This window comes from Dromiciops gliroides, chromosome 6, assembly GCF_019393635.1.
Source record: "Dromiciops gliroides isolate mDroGli1 chromosome 6, mDroGli1.pri, whole genome shotgun sequence".
In the NCBI taxonomy this organism is placed as follows: Eukaryota; Metazoa; Chordata; class Mammalia; order Microbiotheria; family Microbiotheriidae; genus Dromiciops; species Dromiciops gliroides.
Window position 1 is genome coordinate 113,494,776 of NC_057866.1, and position 21,818 is coordinate 113,516,593.

General features: G+C 36.4%; 1 protein-coding gene across 3 annotated transcripts in view; it reads left to right on the top strand.

The window, feature by feature from the left end:
- Window positions 1-21,818, top strand: part of UBE2K (ubiquitin conjugating enzyme E2 K) — a 93,004-nt gene that overhangs the window by 20,679 nt on the left and 50,507 nt on the right. Inside the window, exons 2-3 of one of the 3 annotated variants that reach the window (XM_043970296.1) lie at window positions 14,591-14,684; window positions 19,683-19,741. The exons of the other annotated variants lie outside the window; for them this stretch is intronic. Of the exons in view, the coding sequence (XP_043826231.1) occupies window positions 14,591-14,684; window positions 19,683-19,741 (153 nt within the window). The remainder of the gene's footprint in view (window positions 1-14,590; window positions 14,685-19,682; window positions 19,742-21,818) is intronic. 3 annotated transcript variants of the gene reach the window in all.

A 21,818-nucleotide genomic window follows, 5' to 3' on the forward strand; every position in this document is an offset into this window, starting at 1 on the left:
GGCCGGATTTGAACTCAGGAACTCCTGAATCCAGGGCTGGTGCTTTATCCACTGTGCCACCTAGCCGCCCCTGTGTACTTTTAAAAATGTATCATTGATGATCTGATTTTTTTTCATCACTGTCAGTATCCTTTCACCCATCTTTGAACAACCTCAATTTAAAAAAACAAATTATTTTATTTTATTTTGTTTGCGGGGCAGTGGGGGTTATGTGACTTGCCCAGGGTTACACAGCTAGTGTCAGGTGTCTGAGGGCGGATTTGAACTCAGATACTCCTGAATCCAGGGCTGGTGCTTTATCCACTGTGCCACCTAGCTGCCCCCAACCCCTCAAATTTTTTTTTTTAAAGCTCTTTTTCTATAAATAAGCACAGTCAAAAACCAGATACTCACATTGTTCATTTTTGTTTGTTTGTTTTTTGTGAGGCAATGGGGGTTAAGTGACTTGCCCAGGGTCTCATAGCCAGTAAGTGTCAAGTGTCTGAGGCTGGCTTTGAACTCAGGAACTCCTGAATCCAGGGCAGGTGCTTTATCCACTGGGCCACCTAGCTGCCCCACACATCGTTCATGTTGAACAAAATATGTGTCATTAGCCCTACTTCAGCACTCTTCTGTCAAGAGGTGGGAAGCATGTTTCATTCATGGATCCGCTGGAATTGTTATTGATGATTACATTTATCAGAGTTCTTTAGTCTTGCAAAGTTTTTCTTTTTAGCGTTGTGGTCATAGTATAAATTTTTCTTCTGCTTCTCTTTACTTTAAAGGCTTGATTATTTGTACCACCTTTTCTGTTCATAAATTTCTCTTTGATCTGCTTTCCTTGCAAAGGTATTTTTTAATAATATATTGTGACCTACTCTTGCTCACCATAAGCCTCTTTGCATTACATTACTCTTTGGTGACTGTAACTTTATTTTTTTTATTTTTATTTTTATTTTTTTGCGGGGCAATGGGGGTTAAGTGACTTGCCCAGGATCACACAGCTAGTAAGTGTCAAGTGTCTGAGGCTGGATTTGAACTCAGGAACTCCTGAATCCATGGCCGGTGCTTTATCCACTGCGCCACCTAGCTGCCCCGTGACTATAACTTTAAATCATCAGATGTGGTTTCTTTCTATGGTTGTTGTTCAGACATTGTCACTGGGTATATATCAGTATTGAAAAGTGGCCTTTGAGAAGTAATGTGGGATAGTGGAAAAGAGAGATGATATCAAATCCAAGATGACCTGGCTTCAGTTACTGCCTCTGTCACACTCTGACTTTGGGACTCTGAGAAAGTTACTAAAGTGTCAGTGTCACAGGTAACTTTATCAAGAATCTAAGTTGCAAAAGACTTAGTTGACAGCATTGATAGAAAGAATTTCTTTCTTTACTGGGTGTTGTGTACAGCAAAGAAATAACAAATTAGACCATGTTCAGGGAGAAGCTTGGTATCTTTAAAAATACTGCATTTTATCCAATGCACTCCAGTCTACTGTCATAATAATTCAGTTCTTGGGCCACTCCATTGTCCATTTGTAATGCCTGACCAAAATATGTAAACTAATTAATAGACCAGAACAATTGGTCTCTGATACAGTTAAATATTGTGAGATCCAGGGGGTGACTATGAGGTGACCATGAGGTTTCTAAGGTCAGATTGTTGTCCCAGAAGTTGTCTCTATTCATATACCACCTTTAAGCCATGTCAATCAATGGACTTGAGTGCTACCTGCCAATTAGCTTGGAGCTGTGTGCGGGGACCACCCCTTTTCCTGTTCGATTAAGGGGCTTCTGGGGGGAACTGAGGGTGGCTCTTTCTCTTTGGAAGCATGAGGGGCTAGGTGAAGGAGCTGTTTCTCTCCAGGTGTAGATCTGATATAGGGTTTTTCCATTCTTTCAGAGGCATGTGCACTCATGTGCACTCTCTCTCCCCCTCTCCCTCTCCTAACTTTTTTTTTGGGCAGGTAATGAAGGTTAAGTGACTTGTCCAGGGTCGCGCAGCTAGTGTTAAGTGTCTGAGGCTGGATTTGAACTTGGGTCCTCCTGAATCCAGAGTTGGTGCTTTATCCACTGCACTACCTAGCTACCCCTCTCCTAACTTCTAATATACCTGAATAAATGCTTAAATGCCTAAACTGTTGCTGAAGCTCCTGAATTTATATTTAAATCCTAACTAGTTTCCCCCAGTAAGGACATATTAGATATAAAAAATATATAATTTTTTATTTTTGGTGGGGCAATGAGGGTCAAGTGACTTGGCCAAGGTCACACAGCTATTAAGTGTCAAGTTTCTGAGGCCAGATTTCAACTCAGGTCCTCCTGAATCCAGGGCCGATGCTTTATCCACTGAGCCACCTGGCTGCCCCACCACACATTAGATTTTAATCATCACAATATTATAGAAGGAATAGAGGTGGGAGCAATCTCTATGCCGGGTACTGTGCTAAGTTCTTCTCAAATATTATCTCATTTGATCCTTAGGACAGCCCTGAACAGTAGGTGCTGTTATTATATCCTCATTTTACAGTTTTGGAAATAGAGGCAAACAGGTTAAGTGACTTGCTTAGTATCACATAGCTGGTTAAGTGTCTGAGGCTAGACTGGAATTCAGGTCTTCCTGATTTCAGATCTAATGCTCTAGGCACTGTTCCACAATGGGAATTCTTCATTCAAGTGGTTTTTCCCACCTGTATGTTTGTGCTAAACTTTTGTAGAATTACAGATCTGATTTAAAAGGCTCTGTGTTGTTCTGGAGCTTGATTCAGTAGGCATAATGTCATCCAGAAACAAGAGTATCTGGAGAAACTCAATCATCTATAGAGAATCCTCTTTTTGGATTGTGTGCTGGAGAAAATCTTTGACAAGAGCAGACATCTTTTATATTCTTGTTTTTCTCTTGCTGAAGATCTTTCTGTTGCTGCATTTTGCAAGGTCTTAAGATGTTGAACTTGTATATGGTATGTGTTGACTCAAACTGACATGTTGACAGCCTTTATTGCAGCATTTGTTCAATAAGATGCCTTATATTTTCTATGCCTGTTGTACATTTTTAAAGGTGTGCTCTGGTGTGGAATATCATTTGGGAAAACTTTCCATTTCTCCTCCCTTCATAAAAGTTGACCTCTTTGTGTATAGTGTGAGAGTTGGAAAAATGCCCCCTGCTGGGAAGAACATTTTGTGAACTCTGGCCTGAGGACAAGCCATCTGGCCTTGGTGTCTTGAAGTGATGATGGGTACTGTCGATCAAAGCCACCAGCCTATTAGCTTGGAGCTGTGTGCGTTTGGATGGCCCTGTTTCCATTTTCATGGGAGGCTTCTGGGATGAAGAAGGGGCGAGGGGCTCTCTTTTTAGCCCGGGACCTAGCTTGGCTGGAGCAGAGATTCTGGCTCCCTTAGAAAGAGAGATGAAGGAACCATGGCCTCTTTCTCTCTCCTCACCAAATTCTTATGCTCCTTAATAAATGCTTAAAAGTGTAAACTCTTGCTAAAGCTTATAATTTATGGCGACCATTCATTAGATTTTTAGACAGTCTAGCTAGAATTTTAGCCCCATACAGATAGCAACTTTACAATAGGTTATTCTCAAAAATTCTATATGAATATGAAAATAGGTTTATAGATTGGTAGATATTCTATTGTTTGCTCTTTCTCCCAATTATAATAATAATGTAGTCCAAGTTTTCCCCCCAAGTATCTTTACCTCTTTCTGATAATTCCATTACTTTGTTTCTAGTTCTTTGTTCCCTCATTATCTTTTCTCACCTCTTCCTAATGCTCCTACTAATGTAGAAAAAAATATCCTCCTAGTGACCCAGCCTTGCAACCTAGGTCAACTTTAACCACTCGATTTTTATATTCCCCCACCAACCTTTTGCTGAGGATTGTCAATTTTACCTTCATAACATTTTTATCATTCCCTCTACTTTCCTCATATACTTTGACCACTCTGGTCTGGGCCCTCATCATCCCAAGTATGGATTATTCCAAGAAAATCCAGTTTTGTAGTACTCTTTGCCTATTCTGTAAAACAACCTGATAACCCTTTACTCCTCTCCTTCTCATAAATCTTCAGTGCTTTACAAACTCTTGACTGATATTTTATTTATTTTTTTAGTGAGGCAGTTGGGGTTAAGTGACTTGCCCAGGGTCACACAGCTAGTGTCAAGTGTCTGAGGCCGGATTTGAACTCAGGTCCTCCTGACTCCAGGGCTGGTGCTCTATCCACTGAGCCACCTAGCTGCCCCCTTGCCTGATATTTTAGTAGACCCTCCATAGTCTGTTACATCCCTGATATCCTTGTCCTATCTTATTCTCTCCCTTTATTCTATATTGTAGAAAAACTGGAATATTCTCTCCAAATATGAATTGTGTTGTTATGCCACAGCTTACATATTCCCTTTGCCTTCTGTTCTTCTCTTCCCCTATTGAATTGTTATACTTTAAAGCAGGGGTTCCTAATCTTTTGGTGTGGGTGTGTGGGGGGGGGTGGGTGTGGGTGTGGTGGGGGGGGCAGGGAGGGAGGGAGAGAGGGGAGGGAAGAAGGGAGTGGGATCCCTTTGGCCCTCTAATAAAATGTAAGGGACCCCTTTTCAGAATAATATTTTAAAATTTAATAAAATGAAACAGAATTAACTAATTATATTGAACTACAGTTTTCAAAATATTAAGGAAACAAGTTCATGGACCCTCTGTTAAGGTTACTTTAAAGACTAATTCAAATAGTACTATCAAGAAGCTTTCCTAATTCCTTTGGTTAGTAATTAACCTTTCTCTTAATTAGCCTCTCACATAGCATTTTCTACTATAATGTACTTAGGTTGTATGTCATAGTTTCTACATAAATTATATCCCTCTTCTCCATTGTAAACTCTGCTAGGACAGAAAAGCTATTACTTATTTAAACTGTTTATTTGGTGTCCCAAAAGTTTTAGTGCAATTTGGGGGGGGAGGCGGGGGCGGAACAGTGAGGGTTAAGTGACTTGCCCAGGGTCATACAGCTAGTGTCAAGTGTCTGAGGCTGGATTCGAACTCTAGTACTCATGAATCCAAGGTTATCCACTGCACCACCTAGCTGCCCCCATTTTAGTGCAATTTAAAGCTGTTTGTTAGATTGTGTATAAATGTTCTATTCATAATTCATATGTCTGTTTATGTCTTTCATTCCTCTGCCCATCCTTTAAAGACCACCTGAAATGGTCACTCCTTCAGGAAGTCTTCCCTGATTTCTTTTCTTAACACCTTTCCCCTTCTCCCATCCCATTTTTTGGGGGGGGCAGGGCACTGAGGGTTAAGTGACTTGCCCAGGGTCACACAGCTAGTAAGTGTTAAGTGTCTGAGGCCAGACTTGAACTCAGGTCTTCTGAATCCAGGGCCGGTGCTCTATCCACTGCACCACCTACCTGCCCCAAACATTACCATATTAATAATTTTGTATATGAAAAATTGAATAAAAGAAAAAAAATGAAAGAAAGTGAAAAATAGCATGATTTCTTTGTCTGAAAACTGCCTGTTCATATCCTTTGGCTATTTATCCATTGGGGAATGAATTGAGAAATGAGGCCTTTGTCAGAGATAGTTGTTTCAAAAATTCTTTGCCAGTTTTCTGCCTTCCTTATAATACTGGTTATATTAGTTTGTGCAAAAAAATTTTAATTCTATATAATCTTAATTATCTATTTTACATTTTGTCTTGCTTTGGTCTCACATTTTTCCTCTGTCTGTAAATCTGACAGATAAACTATTCCATGCTCTCTTAATTTTCCTTTTGGTGCAAATCCTGTACCCATTTTCATTTTATTTTAGTTGGTCTATCTAGTTTCTGCCATGCTATTTTTTAGTTTTCCCAGCAGTTTTTGTCAAATAATGAGCCTTTTCCCCAAAAGTCTGGATCTTTGGGTTTATCATATATTAGATTACTGTAGTCATTTGTTATAATGTAATTTGTACCTCTTCTATTTACTGATCTACTTCTTTATTTCTAAGCTGTACCACATTTTTAAATTACATTTTTTATCGTAAAAGTATTTTATTATTTTCTAGTTACATATAGAGATAGTTTTCAACATTTGTTTTTATAAGATTTCTAGTTCCAAATTTTTCACCTTCCCTTCTATCCCCCTCCTCAAAACAGCAAGCAATCTGATATAGGCTATATATGTACAATCACATTAAACATATTTCTGCATTAGTCATGTTGTGAAAGAAGAATCAGAACAAAAGGGAAAAACCTCAAAAAAAGAAAAAAGGAAAACAAAAAAGGTAGAAACAGTGTGGTTCAATCTGTATCCAGATTTCCACAGTTCTTTTCTTTGGATGTGGAGAGCATTTTCCATCATGAGTCCTTTAGATTTATCTTACTATATTGTTTTGTATTACAGTTTGAGATCTGGTACTGCTAGACCACCTTCTTGTGCATTTTTTTTTAATTTAAAAATTTTTTTTTATTGTAAAAACAATATTTTTATGTAAAAACAAATTTTAACATCAATTTTTTAAAAAAAAATTGTGTTCCAACTTCTCTTCCTCCTCTATTCCCACCCCCCACTCACTAGAACTCAAGCATTTCAAAATATGTTATACATGAGTAGTCGTGGAAAACATTCCCACGTTAGCTAGGTTGTGAGAGAAAACAGTCAAAAAACTCCCAAAACTTCAGACTGAGGAATTGTCAAAGAGAAAAAAAGAAAATTTTTAAAAATGTGTTTCCAGGGGCAGCTAAGTGGCGCAGTGGACAGAGCACGGGCCCTGGAACCAGGAGCACCTGAACCCAAATCCAGCCTCAGACACCAAACACCCACCAGCTGTGCAACCCCGGGCAAGCCACCCACCCCCAATTGCCTCACCAAAAAAAAAAAATGCATTTCCATCTATTTTCAGATACTATCACTTCTTTCTCTGTAGATGCGTTGCCATTTTCATAAGTCCTTCAGGGTTGGACCATTGCCTTGCTGAAAATAACCACATGCTTCCCAGCAGATCATCTTACACTACTGCTGTTATTTTGTATAGTACATTTCACTCTGCTTCAGTTCATGTAGGTTGTTCCAGGTTTTTCTGATAGTATCCTGTTCATCATAACCTAAATAATAAAGTACCTTAAACTTGACAAAGAATGAATTTTCTTCATATTAGCTAGCAAAGTAGGTACCATATGTTTTGCCATTATATTCAATCATCATAACTATTTCCCTCCATCCTATTCGCTTCCCATGATATTTACTCTATTTTCTATCTATCTATTCCTTCTCAAAAGTATTTTACTTCTGACTGTCCCCTCCCCTACTCTGCACTCCCTTTTTTTCCACCCTTCCTTTATCCTCTTCCCCTCATACTTTCCTGTAGGGTTAAATAGATGACTCCTCCCAACTGGGTGTGAATGTTATTCCCTTCATAAGCCAACTCTGATGAGTTTAAGGTCTTTGAGCTAATTTTGTGTTCCAAATTTTCTTCCTCCCTCTTTCCTCAACCCTCCCTATGAAATCAAGCAATTCACTATGTCATACTGCTCTCTCCTCCAATCTGCCCTTCCCTCCTTCCCCTCTCCCCCCCCCCCTTATCTCCCTCAGGGCAAAAATAAATTACTACTTGAGTATGTATGTTAGTCCTTCTTTGAGTTAATTCTGATGATATTAAGGTTCACTCACTCCCCAATTCCTTCCCCCTCTTCCCCTCCCCTCCATAAGCTTTTTTCTTGTTTCCTTCATGTGAATAACCTCTCCCCAAACCATCTCTCCCCTTCCCCTTCCCCCAGTCTATTTCTCCTACACCTCAACCCTGTTTTAAGGATGTCATTATGGGTTAGGTGGCACAGTAGACAATGCACCAGCCCTGGACCCAGGAGGCCCCAAGCCCAAATCCGGCCCCAGACATAAGACACCCCACAAAGAACAAAACATAACATCCCTTCGCATTCAGTTCAGACCTGTGTCCTCTGTTAAATCCTTACTGAGATATTTCTTATGAGTTTGAAGTATTATTTTCCCATGTAGGAATATAAATAGTTTGATCTTTTAATATCCCTCACGAAGTCTTTTTCCTGTTTATCTTTTTATGCTTCTCCAGGGTCTTGTATTTGAAAGTCAAATCTTCTATTCATTTCAGGTCTTTTCATAACAAATGCCTGAAAGTCTACTTTCTCATTGAAATTCCATGTTTGCCTCTGAAAGATTATGCTTAGTTTTGCTGGGTACTTGATTTTTGGCTGTAGTCCCAGTTCCTTTGCCCTCTGGAATATCATATTCCATGCCCTCAGGTCCTTTAATGTAGAGGCTACTAGATCTTGCTTTATCCTTATTGGAGCTCCACAGTATTTGAATTCCTTTTTTCTAGCTGCTTGCAGTATTTTCTCCTTGACCTGGGAGTTCTGGAATTTGGCTATAATATTCCTGGAGGTTTTCCTTTTGGGATCTCTTTCAGGAGGTGATCAGTGGATTCTTTCAATTTCTATTTTAGCTTCTGCTTCTAGAATATCAGGGCAATTTTCCCTCACAATCTCTTGGAGGATGGTGTCTAAGCTCTTGTTTTGGTCATGGTTTTCAGGTAGTCCAATGATTTTCAAATTATCTCTCCTAGATTTATTTTCTAGGTCAGCTGTTTTACCTACTGAGGAGCAATTAATATTTTTGCAATTGTTTAGATATGACTTTATTTGTGTGAAAAGTGCTTTATAGTTCTGGTCATATAGTTGTTTGTCTTGGCAGGTAGTCTCCAAAAATATTTTATATTGTCTACAGTTATTTTAAATGGAATTTATCTGTTGTTGCTGAACTTTGTTGGTATTATATAGAAATGCTGGTGATTTATGTCAGTTTATTTTGTATCCTGCAACTTAGCTAAATTTGTTAATTTCAAGTAATTTTTTAATTGATTCTCAACATATCCTCAGAGTGATAGTTTTGTTTCCTCATTACCTATTTTAATTCCTTTAATTTCTTTTTCTGCTCTTATTGCTAAAGCTAACGTTTCTAGTCCAATATTAAATAATAGAGGTGATAATGGGCATCCTTGCTTTACACCTGATTGTTTTGGGAAAGCTTCTGGTTTATCCGCATTACAGATAATGCTCACTCATGGTTTTAGATAAATAATACCTATCTTTTTTTTTTTTTTTTTAAGTGAGGCAATTGGGGTTAAGTGACTTGCCCAGGGTCACACAGCTAGTAAGTGTTAAGTGTCTGAGGCCGGATTTGAATTCAGGTACTCCTGACTCCAGGGCCAGTGCTTTATCCACTGCACCACCTAACTGCCCCCAATACTTATCATTTTAAGAAAAGATCCATTTATTCCTATGCTCTCTAGTGGGGTTTGTTGGGGGTTTTTTTGTAATTTTTTTCTTTTTCTTTTTTTTTTTTTGGTTGAAGCTTTGAAAGTAACATGTTAAATTTATTCTTTTTGTTTTAAAAACCAAGGCGTATGTCATAGAAATTGTAAATTTCACAATGAACAAAGTCCAAGTTCCTATCTTGGTATTCATTTTGTTCCCAAACTATCTATCTAATCATATCTCTTATATGACACTGCTCTCTAGTGGTTTTTGTTTTTGTTTTTGTTTTTTTTTGTGAGGCAATTGGGGTTAAGTGACTTGCCTAGGGTCACACAGCTAGTAAGTGTTAAGTGTCTGAGGCCGGATTTGAAACTCAGGTCCTCCTGACTCTAGGGCAGGTGCTCTATCCACTGTACCACCTAGCTGCCCCCCTGTAGTGTTTTTCTTTTTTCTTTTTTTTTTTTTTAACGGGGCAATGGGGTTAAGTGACTTGCCCAGGGTTACACCCCCTGTAGTGTTTTTAATAAGAATGGGTGCTATATTTCTACAGCAGGATTTCTTAACCCAAGTTCCATGAATTTAAACATTTAAAAAAATAAACTATATTTTAATGTAATTTCTTTCCCTTTTCATTCCTTATATTTATGAATTTAAAAACGTTATTCTGAAAAGGCGTTCCTAGGCTTCACTAGACTTCAGAAGAGGTCTGTGACCCAAAAAGTTTGAGAGCCCCTTTCCTAGAGGCAGTAAAGAGCTGGTAGAGGTTCATTAATCTGGAGAAAGGCACATTCAAACCTTTGTTTTAAGATTATCTCAGTCAACAAGCATTCACTTTACTATGTGCCAGGCACCATAGGGTGCTAAAAATACAAAGACAAAAAAATGAAGTAAATCCCTATTTTCAAGGAACTTACATTTTCAGCAGTGTTAATTTACTTATTAAATACTTTGTGGAAGGCATTGGGGATACAAAGACAAATACTGAAGCAGGCCCTACCCTCATGGAGTTTTCCTTTGAGAAGAAATAGGTACTTTGAAAAACTCATGGAATGCAAAGAAAGGTAATAATCACTGCTTTGAGGAGCAGTCTGATGGGGAGATTATGGGGAATAAGTTGGAGAATGATGATTAAGAGAGAAGAGTTAAAGAATGTTTGAGGAGTGGCTTGACTATGGTGACATTTTATTTCTTTTATGTCACCTCCTTTTCTCTTTATAGATTCATCATCCTTGTTGCTTATTCCTATTACTAAGGACTTGTTTTACTGCTTAGTTATCACTATGATAAAGAAAAATTTGGACTGTGAAATTTGTATTGATAAAGAATAATGTGTAATTCAAAGACTGAGGTTACCGAGACTAACAGGTCCAAATTAGAGACTAAATGTTTTACTAGCTTTCCTGTGTATTTTGTGTTGGGAAGTGATGATCTGTATAAAGTCTATTATTATTCCCAAAGTTCTATTTTAACAAACTTCTGGGTTTCCTCATTGTTTTGTTATTGTGGAGTTTTGTTATAATGAATATGTTGCTAAAAGTCACACTGCAATAACAAACCATCATTCTGAAAGACCTACGATGAAGTACACTAGTCATCTCCTGACTAAAATGTAGAATGTGACATATATTTTTGGACATGGCTAGTGTAGTAATATTGCTTCGCTTCACTATTCGTGTTTCTTATGAGGGTCTTTTTTTTGTTTGCTAGGGAAAAGAGTAGGGAAGTAAATATTTATTAATTGAAAAAAATAATATTTATTTTAAAATAATAAAAGTTGTGCTCTTAGTTTCCACAACCTGGAGATGGAAGTGAAGCCCTGAAAAGTAAAATAATAAATGAAAAATGTTCTGAATCGATTGGGAAAGAGAGGTATCACATACACATGCCTCCAATTCCATTTCCCTCTTGTCAGTAACTAAATCCTGGTTTGGGATTTTGTGAGTTTATTTTCTCTCAGAGTGAAGGATGATTGGAGTGTTTGAAATGAGGCTGGAGAGAATGAAAATTGCTTTCATAATGAAAAAATAGCTAATGTGTAGAGGGGATCAACTGTCAAGCCTTTTCTCTTTCTGTGCCTATTTTGCAAATTCTACTGATCAACAAAACTATTCATATAGAAGGGAAATAGCTTTGTTGTGCGGAATGTTCTTTTAGTGGTGGTCTTCCATAGTAGTAGTATTTTGTTAATCTGATTACAAACACTTCTTTGTATCTGCACATTAGTAATTAGTACAGTGGGTGGCACACAGGCACTTAATATTTGTAGATTTATCAGGTTCCTATTTTTATTAGTAATTTTCTAAAGAACATACCTACATTGTGATATTTCTCTACAGTGCACACAAGGCATGATTATTGGCACTGGGATGAGTGCTCTCTGGCTCTTATACTTTGATTATTTATCTCTTTTTGTACTCTCACCCACATTAAAATGGTCATCCCACATTTTCTAAACCAGAAAACTATTTACAAGCCAGCATTTATAATCTCTATCAGTAAAATCTAGGAACTATCATTATTATGTTGTTATTTACTGTTCTTCCTCAGCTTTAAACTTTGTAGGGTGTTGGAAAATTATTGTTTATAGGTATAAATCACTACCCTTAATATGCTTGCAAGTTTTAGATGGCTGAGTAACAGCTGCAGATTTTTCCATCTTGGGTAATATAAGTCAATATGTAATCAACTATAATCTTTGACTCCCTCTCACTTTATCTTTCAACTTGTCTATTCTAACATTCTGAGTAACACAGATGATATTTATTGTTGTGGTACCTAAAAAAATGTTTCTCATCTCATTCTACTTTTAAAATTCTAAGCGTATAATGTTTTTGAAAAAGGGTACCTGGAAAAAAAACAAATGGAAAAAAGAGAAATACCGCCCCCCCCCCCCCAGCAAACTTTATTTTGTCTAAATTCCCAAATTAAGATTATCATTCCGTGACTATTGGGCTTACTGTATACCTTGCACTGTGCTAGAAAGGAGAGTTATGAAGACAAAAGCTAAGTGATCCCTACCCTCCAGCTTAGAGAAAACACACATACATTTAAGTAATAAACACAAATAATTTGTTTAGGTGGAGAGCCCTGTTATTTGGGGGGAGAATTGAGAAAAGCATTTATCCTCTTAAAGAAGGTGGAACTAGGCACGTTTTTTTGTGTGTGGGGCAATGAGGGTTAAGTGACTTGCCCAGGGTCACACAGCTAGGAAGCAATTAGATCTTGAATTGGGGGTGGGAGGTGATGCAAGAGATGTCAGAGTAGAATTGGTAAGACTGAAGAGTCAAGTCAAGCCTCTCCCTGAAGTTATGAAACTGGGTTATTAACTAAAAGGACAGTGGTGCTTTGTGTGGAAATAGGGAAGTTAGGAAGAGTGGTAGGGTTTAGGTGACACGAATTCTTTTTTTTTTTTTTTTTGAATGTGTTGAATTTGAGATGCTTATGGCATATCTGTTTGCTAATGTCCGATTGGCAATAGTTGATGTAGGTTTTGAACTTATACTAGGGTTGACAATATTTAGCTGAGAGAAACCTATATAAGATAATGAAGACATGGGTGCATATTAAGGCAGCTAGGAGGCATAGTGAATAGAGTTCTGGACATAGAGTAAGGAAGACCTGAGTTCAGATGTGGCCTCAGATACCTAACTAACTGAGTGATCTTGGGTTAGTCATTTAACTTCTGTTGCCTCGGCTTCCTTGTTATGTAAAATGGGCAGCACCTACCTCCCAAGGTTATTCCAAGGATAAAATGAAATCTTTGTAAAGGGCTTTGCCAACTTCAACATGTTAGGCAAATGTTAACTCAACAAGAGAGGGTATAGAGAGAAAAAGACAAGAGGAACTTTGGTGTGCACCCTAAGGGAGCAGGACATAGATGATGATCGAACAAGGAGAATGAAAAGGGCCATCCCTTTTTGCAGGATGTGAAAGGAAAGAACTGCCAGTAAATCCAGGAGGAGAGAAGGTGGTTATTGATGTCAAGTGCTTTATTGAGGTCAAGAAAGACTGAGAACTGAGAAAGAGCCATCAGATTTGGCCACTGAGAGATCATTGGTATTTTGCTTGTGTGAAGTAGGAAGCCAAATTACAAGAGGTTAAGAAATTAATGAGAAGAGGAAATAAGACAAAAGTTGTAAAGTCATTTTTACTAAGTTTTTTTTCCCTCTGGTGAAAGGGAGAATAAACATAGTACAGTAGTGTAAGGGAGACAGATGATTTTGTCAAATGAATGGTGTTTTTGCCATGATAGTGGAGGGGGAAAGGCTTTAGTGTAAGATTAGGAAGATCATAGGATCAAAGATTAAGACTTTGAAGGGACCATAGAAGCTATCTGGTCAAATACTTTCATTTTATATATGAGGAAAAAGCCATAGAGAGGTTAAGTGACTTGCCTATGTCATATATATGATTATCAAGTGTCCAAAGCTGATGTGAGCTGAAACCTCAGAATTGTGTTTTTTTGTCTTTTTAATTTTTTTTTCAGAATTGTTTTTAATGTGTTTCTCTTCCTGGTTTGGGAGTAATCTTTCAAGTCGTTCTTGATACTTTGAATTTCTTCTTTTGAGTAGTCTTTGTTGTCCCTTGACCCCCTTATAATTGTATTCCTTGTCTTATACTTGTGATACTTTGAGGTATAACTTGGATATTAGATCCTTATAGCAAAGATGTTCGATGTAAAGATTTTTCCCAGTCCACAATTTTCTCTTCTAGCTGCGTTGATTTTGTTTATCAGTTTCACAAACTTGAATTTGTCTTTTGTGATCACCTCTATTTGCTTGTTTGATTAGGAATTCTTTCCCACTCATAGTTCCACCTATTTTCCTCCTACTATTTTAAGAAAAAATATGGGGGGAAAATTATTTTTTTATATGGTAAAGTATCCTTTCTACTAGTGGGCCCTGCTGGAGCTAGGTTAGAGGGAAGCTCCTCCCTGACAACCATTATATTCTTTGTTCCTTTCCCCCTCTGGGTTAGACTGTCTGATTACTTGTACCCCTCTCCACTCCCCACTCTGCCACTCCTATTCTTCTGTGGAATGAATTGCATGGTTTTAGCTTTATTTCAGTACTTGGACCTACTTTCCCTTCACTGTGTTGGTGGGCTAAGCTCCTCTACCACTCACTCTCATTCCACTTTTTAAACATACTATGAAACTAAATCACTTTTTACTTGCATGAAATTTATGCTTTTGAAAAGGGTTGTAAGGCTTCATTGAGAATTTTGATTTACTGAATGTTTTTTAAACAATTGTAGAAAATACTTTAAAATAAAAGCTGTGGCATTGAAAAAAATGGATGTTTGTTTATTGCTTACTTAACTGATTTTTTTTCTGTTTATTTTTAAGACGAGCAAAAATCAAATTAAAGTAGATCTTGTAGATGAAAACTTTACAGAATTAAGAGGAGAAATAGCGGGACCGCCAGACACACCTTATGAAGGCAAGTAGTATATTTTTGTGTAAATTATTTTGTAAAGTGGGGTTTGTCTTGATAAAGCTATAGATCACATTGATTAAGCTTTTTTTTTTTCAAAATTAGATTTTCTTTACTTGTTGATAGTAATTTGTTTTACATAATGTAATTTGAAATTTTAATTTGGATGCTATTTATCTAGACTGGATTTTTTTCTTCCTCTTTGAACCTAGATATATTTTTTATATTTAAGTAAATAAGATTTAGCTGTTATATTTTTCTATTTATGTAAGCCAGATTTAGCAGAGCTATGGGTATATTTTATATATTGTATAAGATATATACTATATCACTGTTTTATAGTGTGGTCATCGTTATTATCTACTTGGCATCTGTGATAAGTCTTGCTTTAAATTTTTTATTTATATTCTTTTCATGTAAGCCATTTTTTACATTTAGCAATCTTATTTTTATGCACACAGGCTTTAATTGGAAAGGGAAGTCTGTTGAAAATGAAACATTTTTCTTTGTTACAGAGAAATTATGTATAAGAAGTTTAAAGAGAGAGAAGATAGATTTCTATGATCAAATTGGTCCTTATGGTTGATTTGTCTGATGTTTATTTCTAACTTGAAGTGTTGAATTGGGGTCATGATATTTAGACTTTGATAAGAAAAGATTTTAGTGTTAAAGATAAAATGTGAATGATTCTTTCTGGAACATTAGATATTCATATTAAAATTTAATTGAAGCTTTAGTGCTTTGAAAGATCCATACTGGCACTGGTTTGGGTACTTCCTCCCAAACAGACCACAGGCATTTATACCATAACAGATAGTTTGATCAGGTGTTATATAGCTAAAACATTCTTCACTTGGGCATTTATTTGGGGATCATCTTATAACTATGGTGCTTCCTGAATCACAGAATTTGGAGCTGGAAGAGACTTTAGTGATCTTTTAAGTGAGGAAATGGTCCTAGGAGAGGTTGCGACTTATCTAACATCATGAAGATATTAACTTAGCAGAGCCTGGGTTGAAACCTGCATCCTTTGATTGTTGCTTGATTGATTGATGCCTTTTCTAGGTTACTGCGCTGCTTTGTCTCAGTTTAGACCCTGTTGTTGCTTTCCTATTAGAGCCCTTTTCAATTTGCTAGAGATTATAGTCTGTTAAATTAGACTTCAGGAACACAGGGTCAATTCCATATTGCATTGAGGCATAGGAATGATTGTAGTAACATACAAAAACATTTGAAAAACCACTCATATGATTTAAAAAAAATAATATCGTTTGGAATTCTTATTTATATCTTACTCAGATGCCCAGCACAATGCCTCATTATAAATTAACTCAATAAGCATTTCTTAGACTAAAATCAGATTATCAAGAGTTGAGAATGTATAGACTGCCTGTATTCATACCTATTATGAATATTATAATAATCATCACATTTTAATAGAGTTGTTATAATTGTGCTTTTAAAAGCTTTCAGAAAAACTAGTATTATAGAATAATACTTAGCAGTTTGTTTGGAAGTATCTAGGATTTCCTTATTAACTATTGCTAATTATAACTTATAGATGTCTTATAGAATTCATGATAAATTCTCAATATCTATCATCATAGGGAATGAGATGCTAGGAGTGATATTCTTATTAGAAGCAACTTCACTGGCAAGCTGTAATACTTATAAATAGAATCTGTAGTTGCCTTGGCTTACAAGTGATATAGATTAGACCTACATTTGCTCAAAGGCAGGTGATTGAAACATCCTTTTTTTTTTTACCTCATTGATACTAGAATGGGGCAGATACTAATTTCATTTACAAGGGAAAATATTGTATTCATTATCTTGATACCATCTTTTAAAAATATGAATACATTTTTAGTTCCTAAAGGTTACTAATTATAAATTATAATACTTTTTCTTAGTGTAGAGTTTGGAAATAATATCTTTGAAAAATTAAACCAAGGGAATGAAAAAATGAAAAATGAGGGAATGGAGCACTCAATTAACTTAGGGCTTCAAATGATATTATTAATTTTTGAACTGATGGGGGCATTTTTGATATATTTCCAGCCACATTACTTGATAGGTGAACTTGAATGTTTTATTTTTTATCACAAAGCCAATAAAAATTTTTAAATTTTCAGATTCTAAATAAAACACGTATTTTATAAACATAGATTTCTACATGAAAGGCTTAATATGTGTAAAATATAGAGTTTTAACTTTCGTAATTTTGGGGGGAGGAATATTATTATTGTGTGTGTGTGTATGTGTGTGTATTGGGCAGTGGGGGTTAAGTGACTTGCCCAGGGTCACACAGGTAGTAAGTGTCAAGTGTCTGAGGTTGTTTATGAACTCAGGTTCTCCTGAATCCAGGGCCAGTGCTTTATCTACTGTGCCACCTAGCTGCCCCCCCCCCCTTTTTTTTTTGGAGTATTATTATTATTTTTTTTTTAAGTGAGGCAATTGGGGTTAAGTGACTTGCCCAGGGTCACTCAGCTAGTAAGTGTTAAGTGTCTGAGGCCGGATTTGAACTCAGGTACTCCTGACTCCAGGGCCGGTGCTCTATCCACTGCGCCATCTAGCTGCCCTGGAGTATTATTTTTTAAGGGTTGATTTAGGTAGGTGTCAATATAGGGATTGTCAGGTAAGATAGCAAACTAAGGCTAAACTTTTCTTGGTAACTAGAATAGCATTGGAAGTTTCTGTTAAAAAGCTAAACTGTAGAATAATTTTATAAATTACTAATGAAGTTCTTAAATATCTTTTTTATTTTTAAAATATCTTTTCAATTTTATAATCCCATAATCAGAAACCATTTCTTTTCTCTGGGCTGCCTCATTGTTCTTTTTAAATTGTGGGTAGTACTTTTGCTTCTTAAAAATAATAACATTTTCAGGAATTCCTCATTCTTCAAAATCATTTTTCTGACTTCGATTGGGATTGAGATCAAGCATATATAATTCAGGACTAATATCATGAACAGCTTCACTTTATGTCAGGCATTAAGAGTAGTATGAATAGTAGCTATTGTAGTAGGTTTTCTTATATTTCTCTGATATCATAATCTTCTAATTTTTTACTTTTAACATAATGTCTGGGGAAGCTAGATGGCGCAATGGATAGAGCACCGCACCTGGAGTCAGGAGTACCTGAGTTCAAATCCGGCCTCAGACACTTAACACTTACTAGCTGTGTGACCCTGGGCAAGTCACTTAACCCCAATTGCCTCACTAAAAAACAAAAAAACATAATGTCTATGTCATCATAGTTATAACTTTGTCCTAAATTTGAAGTTTTAAAACAATAGAACTAGTTATGTTGCTCATTTGTTCAGTATATTAGGGATGATGACATAAGACCTCAAGGATACAAAAAGGCTTATCTTATATAAACATTCTCCTATGTGAAGATAAACTTTTTATGGAAGGTGGGGGGGAGAGAGCACCTGAATTTAATCAATGAAAATAGGATCTTTGAAATAAGATGTTACAAATATCTCTTAAGGGCAGATTTAGGTGTTTTTGTTTTTGATTTTGTTTATTTTGGTTTTTTTGTGAGGCCATCAGGGTTAAGTGACTTGCTCAGGGTCACACAGTAAGTGTCAAGTGTCTGAAGCCAGATTTGAACTCAGGTCCTCTTGACTCCAGGGCTGGTGCTCTATCCACTGGGCCACCTAGGTGCCGCAGATTTAGTTTTGACAGTTTTTTTAATCTGTGTGTTTTTTTCCACATTTATGCAATTAAAAAATCCCATTTTAACTTTTTTCTTTTTATTTTGGCCACTTTTTTTCTTCATGCTATCATATATACACTCTCATAGGTGAGTTTTGCTGACTCATTAGGGCTTTGGCCCCTAATGGGATGACATCAAAAAAATGAGCAGGGAAAGGAGAAATATTGCAGAAAAAATTATGAAGAAAGTAGCTTTCCTTTCCTATTCTGTTTATTCCTACACAGTGACCCAAAATAATTAATGGGATTGGAAAAGATTGTACTTGGTACAGACCACTGCTTTGGTTGTTTCTTATAACTCTTGTGTCCTTGGTTTTGGGGAGCTAATGTTCACTTATTACACAGTTGTTTTTGTTTGTTTGTTTTTTGGTGAGGCAATTGGGGTTGAGTGACTTGCCCAGGGTCACACAGCTAGTAAGTGATGTCTGAGGCTGGATTTGAACTCAGGTCCTTCTGAATCCAGGGCCGGTGCTTTATCCACTGTGCCACCTAGCTGCCCCTTAGTACATTGTTTTATGTTTTTTTGAGACTTGGTTTGTGAATAGTAATTAATAATAGCATCCTAGAGTTGTTGAGGAGATCCATGGAAGAAGCCCTCTAATCTGATATCTGAGTCAGTTCAGACAGTATATTATAAAAATCAGCATATGGGTCATCCATCCCATTTAATACGAATACATCTGTTGTGTATTTAGAGAATCTTTATTCTTGGGACACAGTAAATCAATAGGGAGGTAGCTGTCTTCTGTTTATTAGGGTACTGATGAAAACACTCTTGGAGAGCTTTCTTTTTTTGTGCTGATTCTGTCATTTCACTTAATTTTATTTTGCCTAGTACAAATTTTAACTAAAATCATTGATAGTTGAATTCAAGTTAAGTGAAAAAGTTCGGTTTGAATGTCAGCTACTACTTTTCTTCCTTTGCCTTTCAGTTGTTTTTCAATTTTTACTCTTCATTTAGCATAGTTACCAAAAAGGATGCAGGAGAAATAAAACAGGATAAAATTTAGACCAATCACTTTTCCTAATGGCAGTTGTAGTAGAAAACTCAAAACAGGTCACTATATGAATGCCTTCTATGTTGAATGGTATGGGTAGTATCTGCTTTAAATTTTAATCAAAATATAAGTCACCTTTTTTTTTAAGCATCGCTTTTTTAACTTTGGGTTTTTTTAAAAATTCAAACTGACTTGTTATGATCAAATGTAAACTTAAATGATTTTAATTATTTATGGAAATTTATTTGGTTTAATATTCCTAACTTCTTAATTTCTTTTAGGAGGAAGATACCAACTAGAGATAAAAATACCAGAAACATATCCATTTAATCCCCCTAAGGTATTGTAAACATATTTTTGTGCATGACCTTTTAAGATATTTTACATTTCTTGGCCCATTAAGTCAACATATATTTCAGCAGTTATTACTGTTCCAGTTCCAGAGCTATTTGCCAAACATAAACTCTGGATGTGCAGAGGACTTTAGAAATTAATGAAAGGAGAATTAAAAGAAGTAAGCTTGCTGGAAGGCAGCAGGAAGGAGTTGGCCTAGATTCTTGACGTGGAATTGTCAATATAACCAGAAACCTAGAGAAATTCTCTACAAGAATTGAGGGATTCTAATTTCCTTCAGAGATAATGATATAATATAGATCAGTAGGTTGTATTAAACTATGGATATATGGTTTTGATGTGGACAGCTTTTTTTCTCTTGATGTTACCAATTTAACTGAAGTTGTTATCTCTTACATGGACAACTGCAATATTCTCTCAGCTTCTTGTCCTTTTCCAGTTCATCCTCTACATCACTGCCAGATTAATTGTCCCAAACCACAAGTCTGAGGCTGTGACTTTGTAGTTAAAATCAATTTTCCCGATAATTTTAACATCTAGCTTTTAAATTAAGGTCTTCCATAATTTGGCCTTAATCTCTCTCTTTTCATTCCTTATGATTGGAATGTACCTTCTACCTATCAAACTCATAACCATCCTTCAAGGTCTAGCTAAAATTCTGCCTTTTTCATAGCTCATGATTCTCATGTCATAGTCTACCCATGTCATCCTCCCTCCAAATTGGAAGTTATCATTTCCTTCTTTCAACTACTTTATTGTACTTTGATTCTCTCATGACTCTTACTTTCAATTACCCTATGTTTGTGTACAAATCTAATCTCAGTGTCTTGATACTGAGGTCCTTGATGGTATGGGCTATGTCTTCATCTTTGTAACATCTGGAAGGACTAGAATTATGCCTCCTATAGTTTAGGCTGGTGAATGAATGAATGAATTTCATCATTTCTCATAATATTAGTACTTTGTAATAGTAGTTTCAGGATACCTTTGGGGCTGCCCCATTGGGAGGGATGTTGAGTATGTAATCTCTTGCCTGTGTTTACTAGGTACCTTATAGGAATAATTTTGTATTTATTAGGGCACTTTCAGGATTTCAGGTATATGGTCAATATCAAGGGCAAGAAATGAGGGGTACCCTTAAGGTTGGGGATGAAAAATTTCCCTTTTTTTTTCTTTTTTCTTTTAAAAAATATTTTCTCCCAATTATGTATAAAGACAATTTTTAACATTCATTAAAATTTTTTTTTGATTTCTAAATTCTCTCCCTCCTCCCTGAGATAGTAAGCAGTTTGATACAGTTTATACATGTGCAGTCATACAAAACATATTTCCATATTAGTCATGTTGTGAAAGAAGACAAAAGCCCAAAAAACCCAGCCCCATCAAAAAAAAGAAAAGGTAAAAAGTAGTGTGCTTTGATCTGCATTCAGATGCCCATCAGTTGTTTTTTGTTTGTTTGTTTGTTTTTTTAGTGAGGCAATTGGGGTTAAGTGACTTGCCCAGGGTCACACAGCTAGTAAGTGTTGAGTGTCTGAAGCCAGATTTGAACTCAGGTACTCCTGACTCCAGGGCCGGTGCTCTATCCACTGTGCCACCTAGCGCCCCCCCCCCCCCCCCCCCCAATCAGTTCTTTCTTGAGATTTGGATAGCATTGCGAATTGGTGCTTTGGAATTGTCTTAGATTTTTGTGTTGCTGAGAATAGTTAAGTCATTCACAGTTGGTCGTTGTCCAGTATATCTGTTACTGTCTACAATGTTCTCTTGGTTTTGCTCACTACAACTTTGCATCAATTCATATAAGTCTTCACAGGTTTTTCTGAAACCACCCTTGTCATTTCTCATAGTATAATAGTATTCCATTACAATCAAACGCCACAACTTCACAACTTGTTTAACCATGTCCCAATAAATGGGCAATTAATTCCTCAATTTTTTTGCCACCACAAAAAGAGCTGCCATAAATTTTTTTTGTACATTTATGGATGCATTTCCTTTTTTTTTTTTTTTTAATCCCTTTGAGATACAGACCTAGTAGTGGTATTGCTGCATCAAAGGGTATGCAC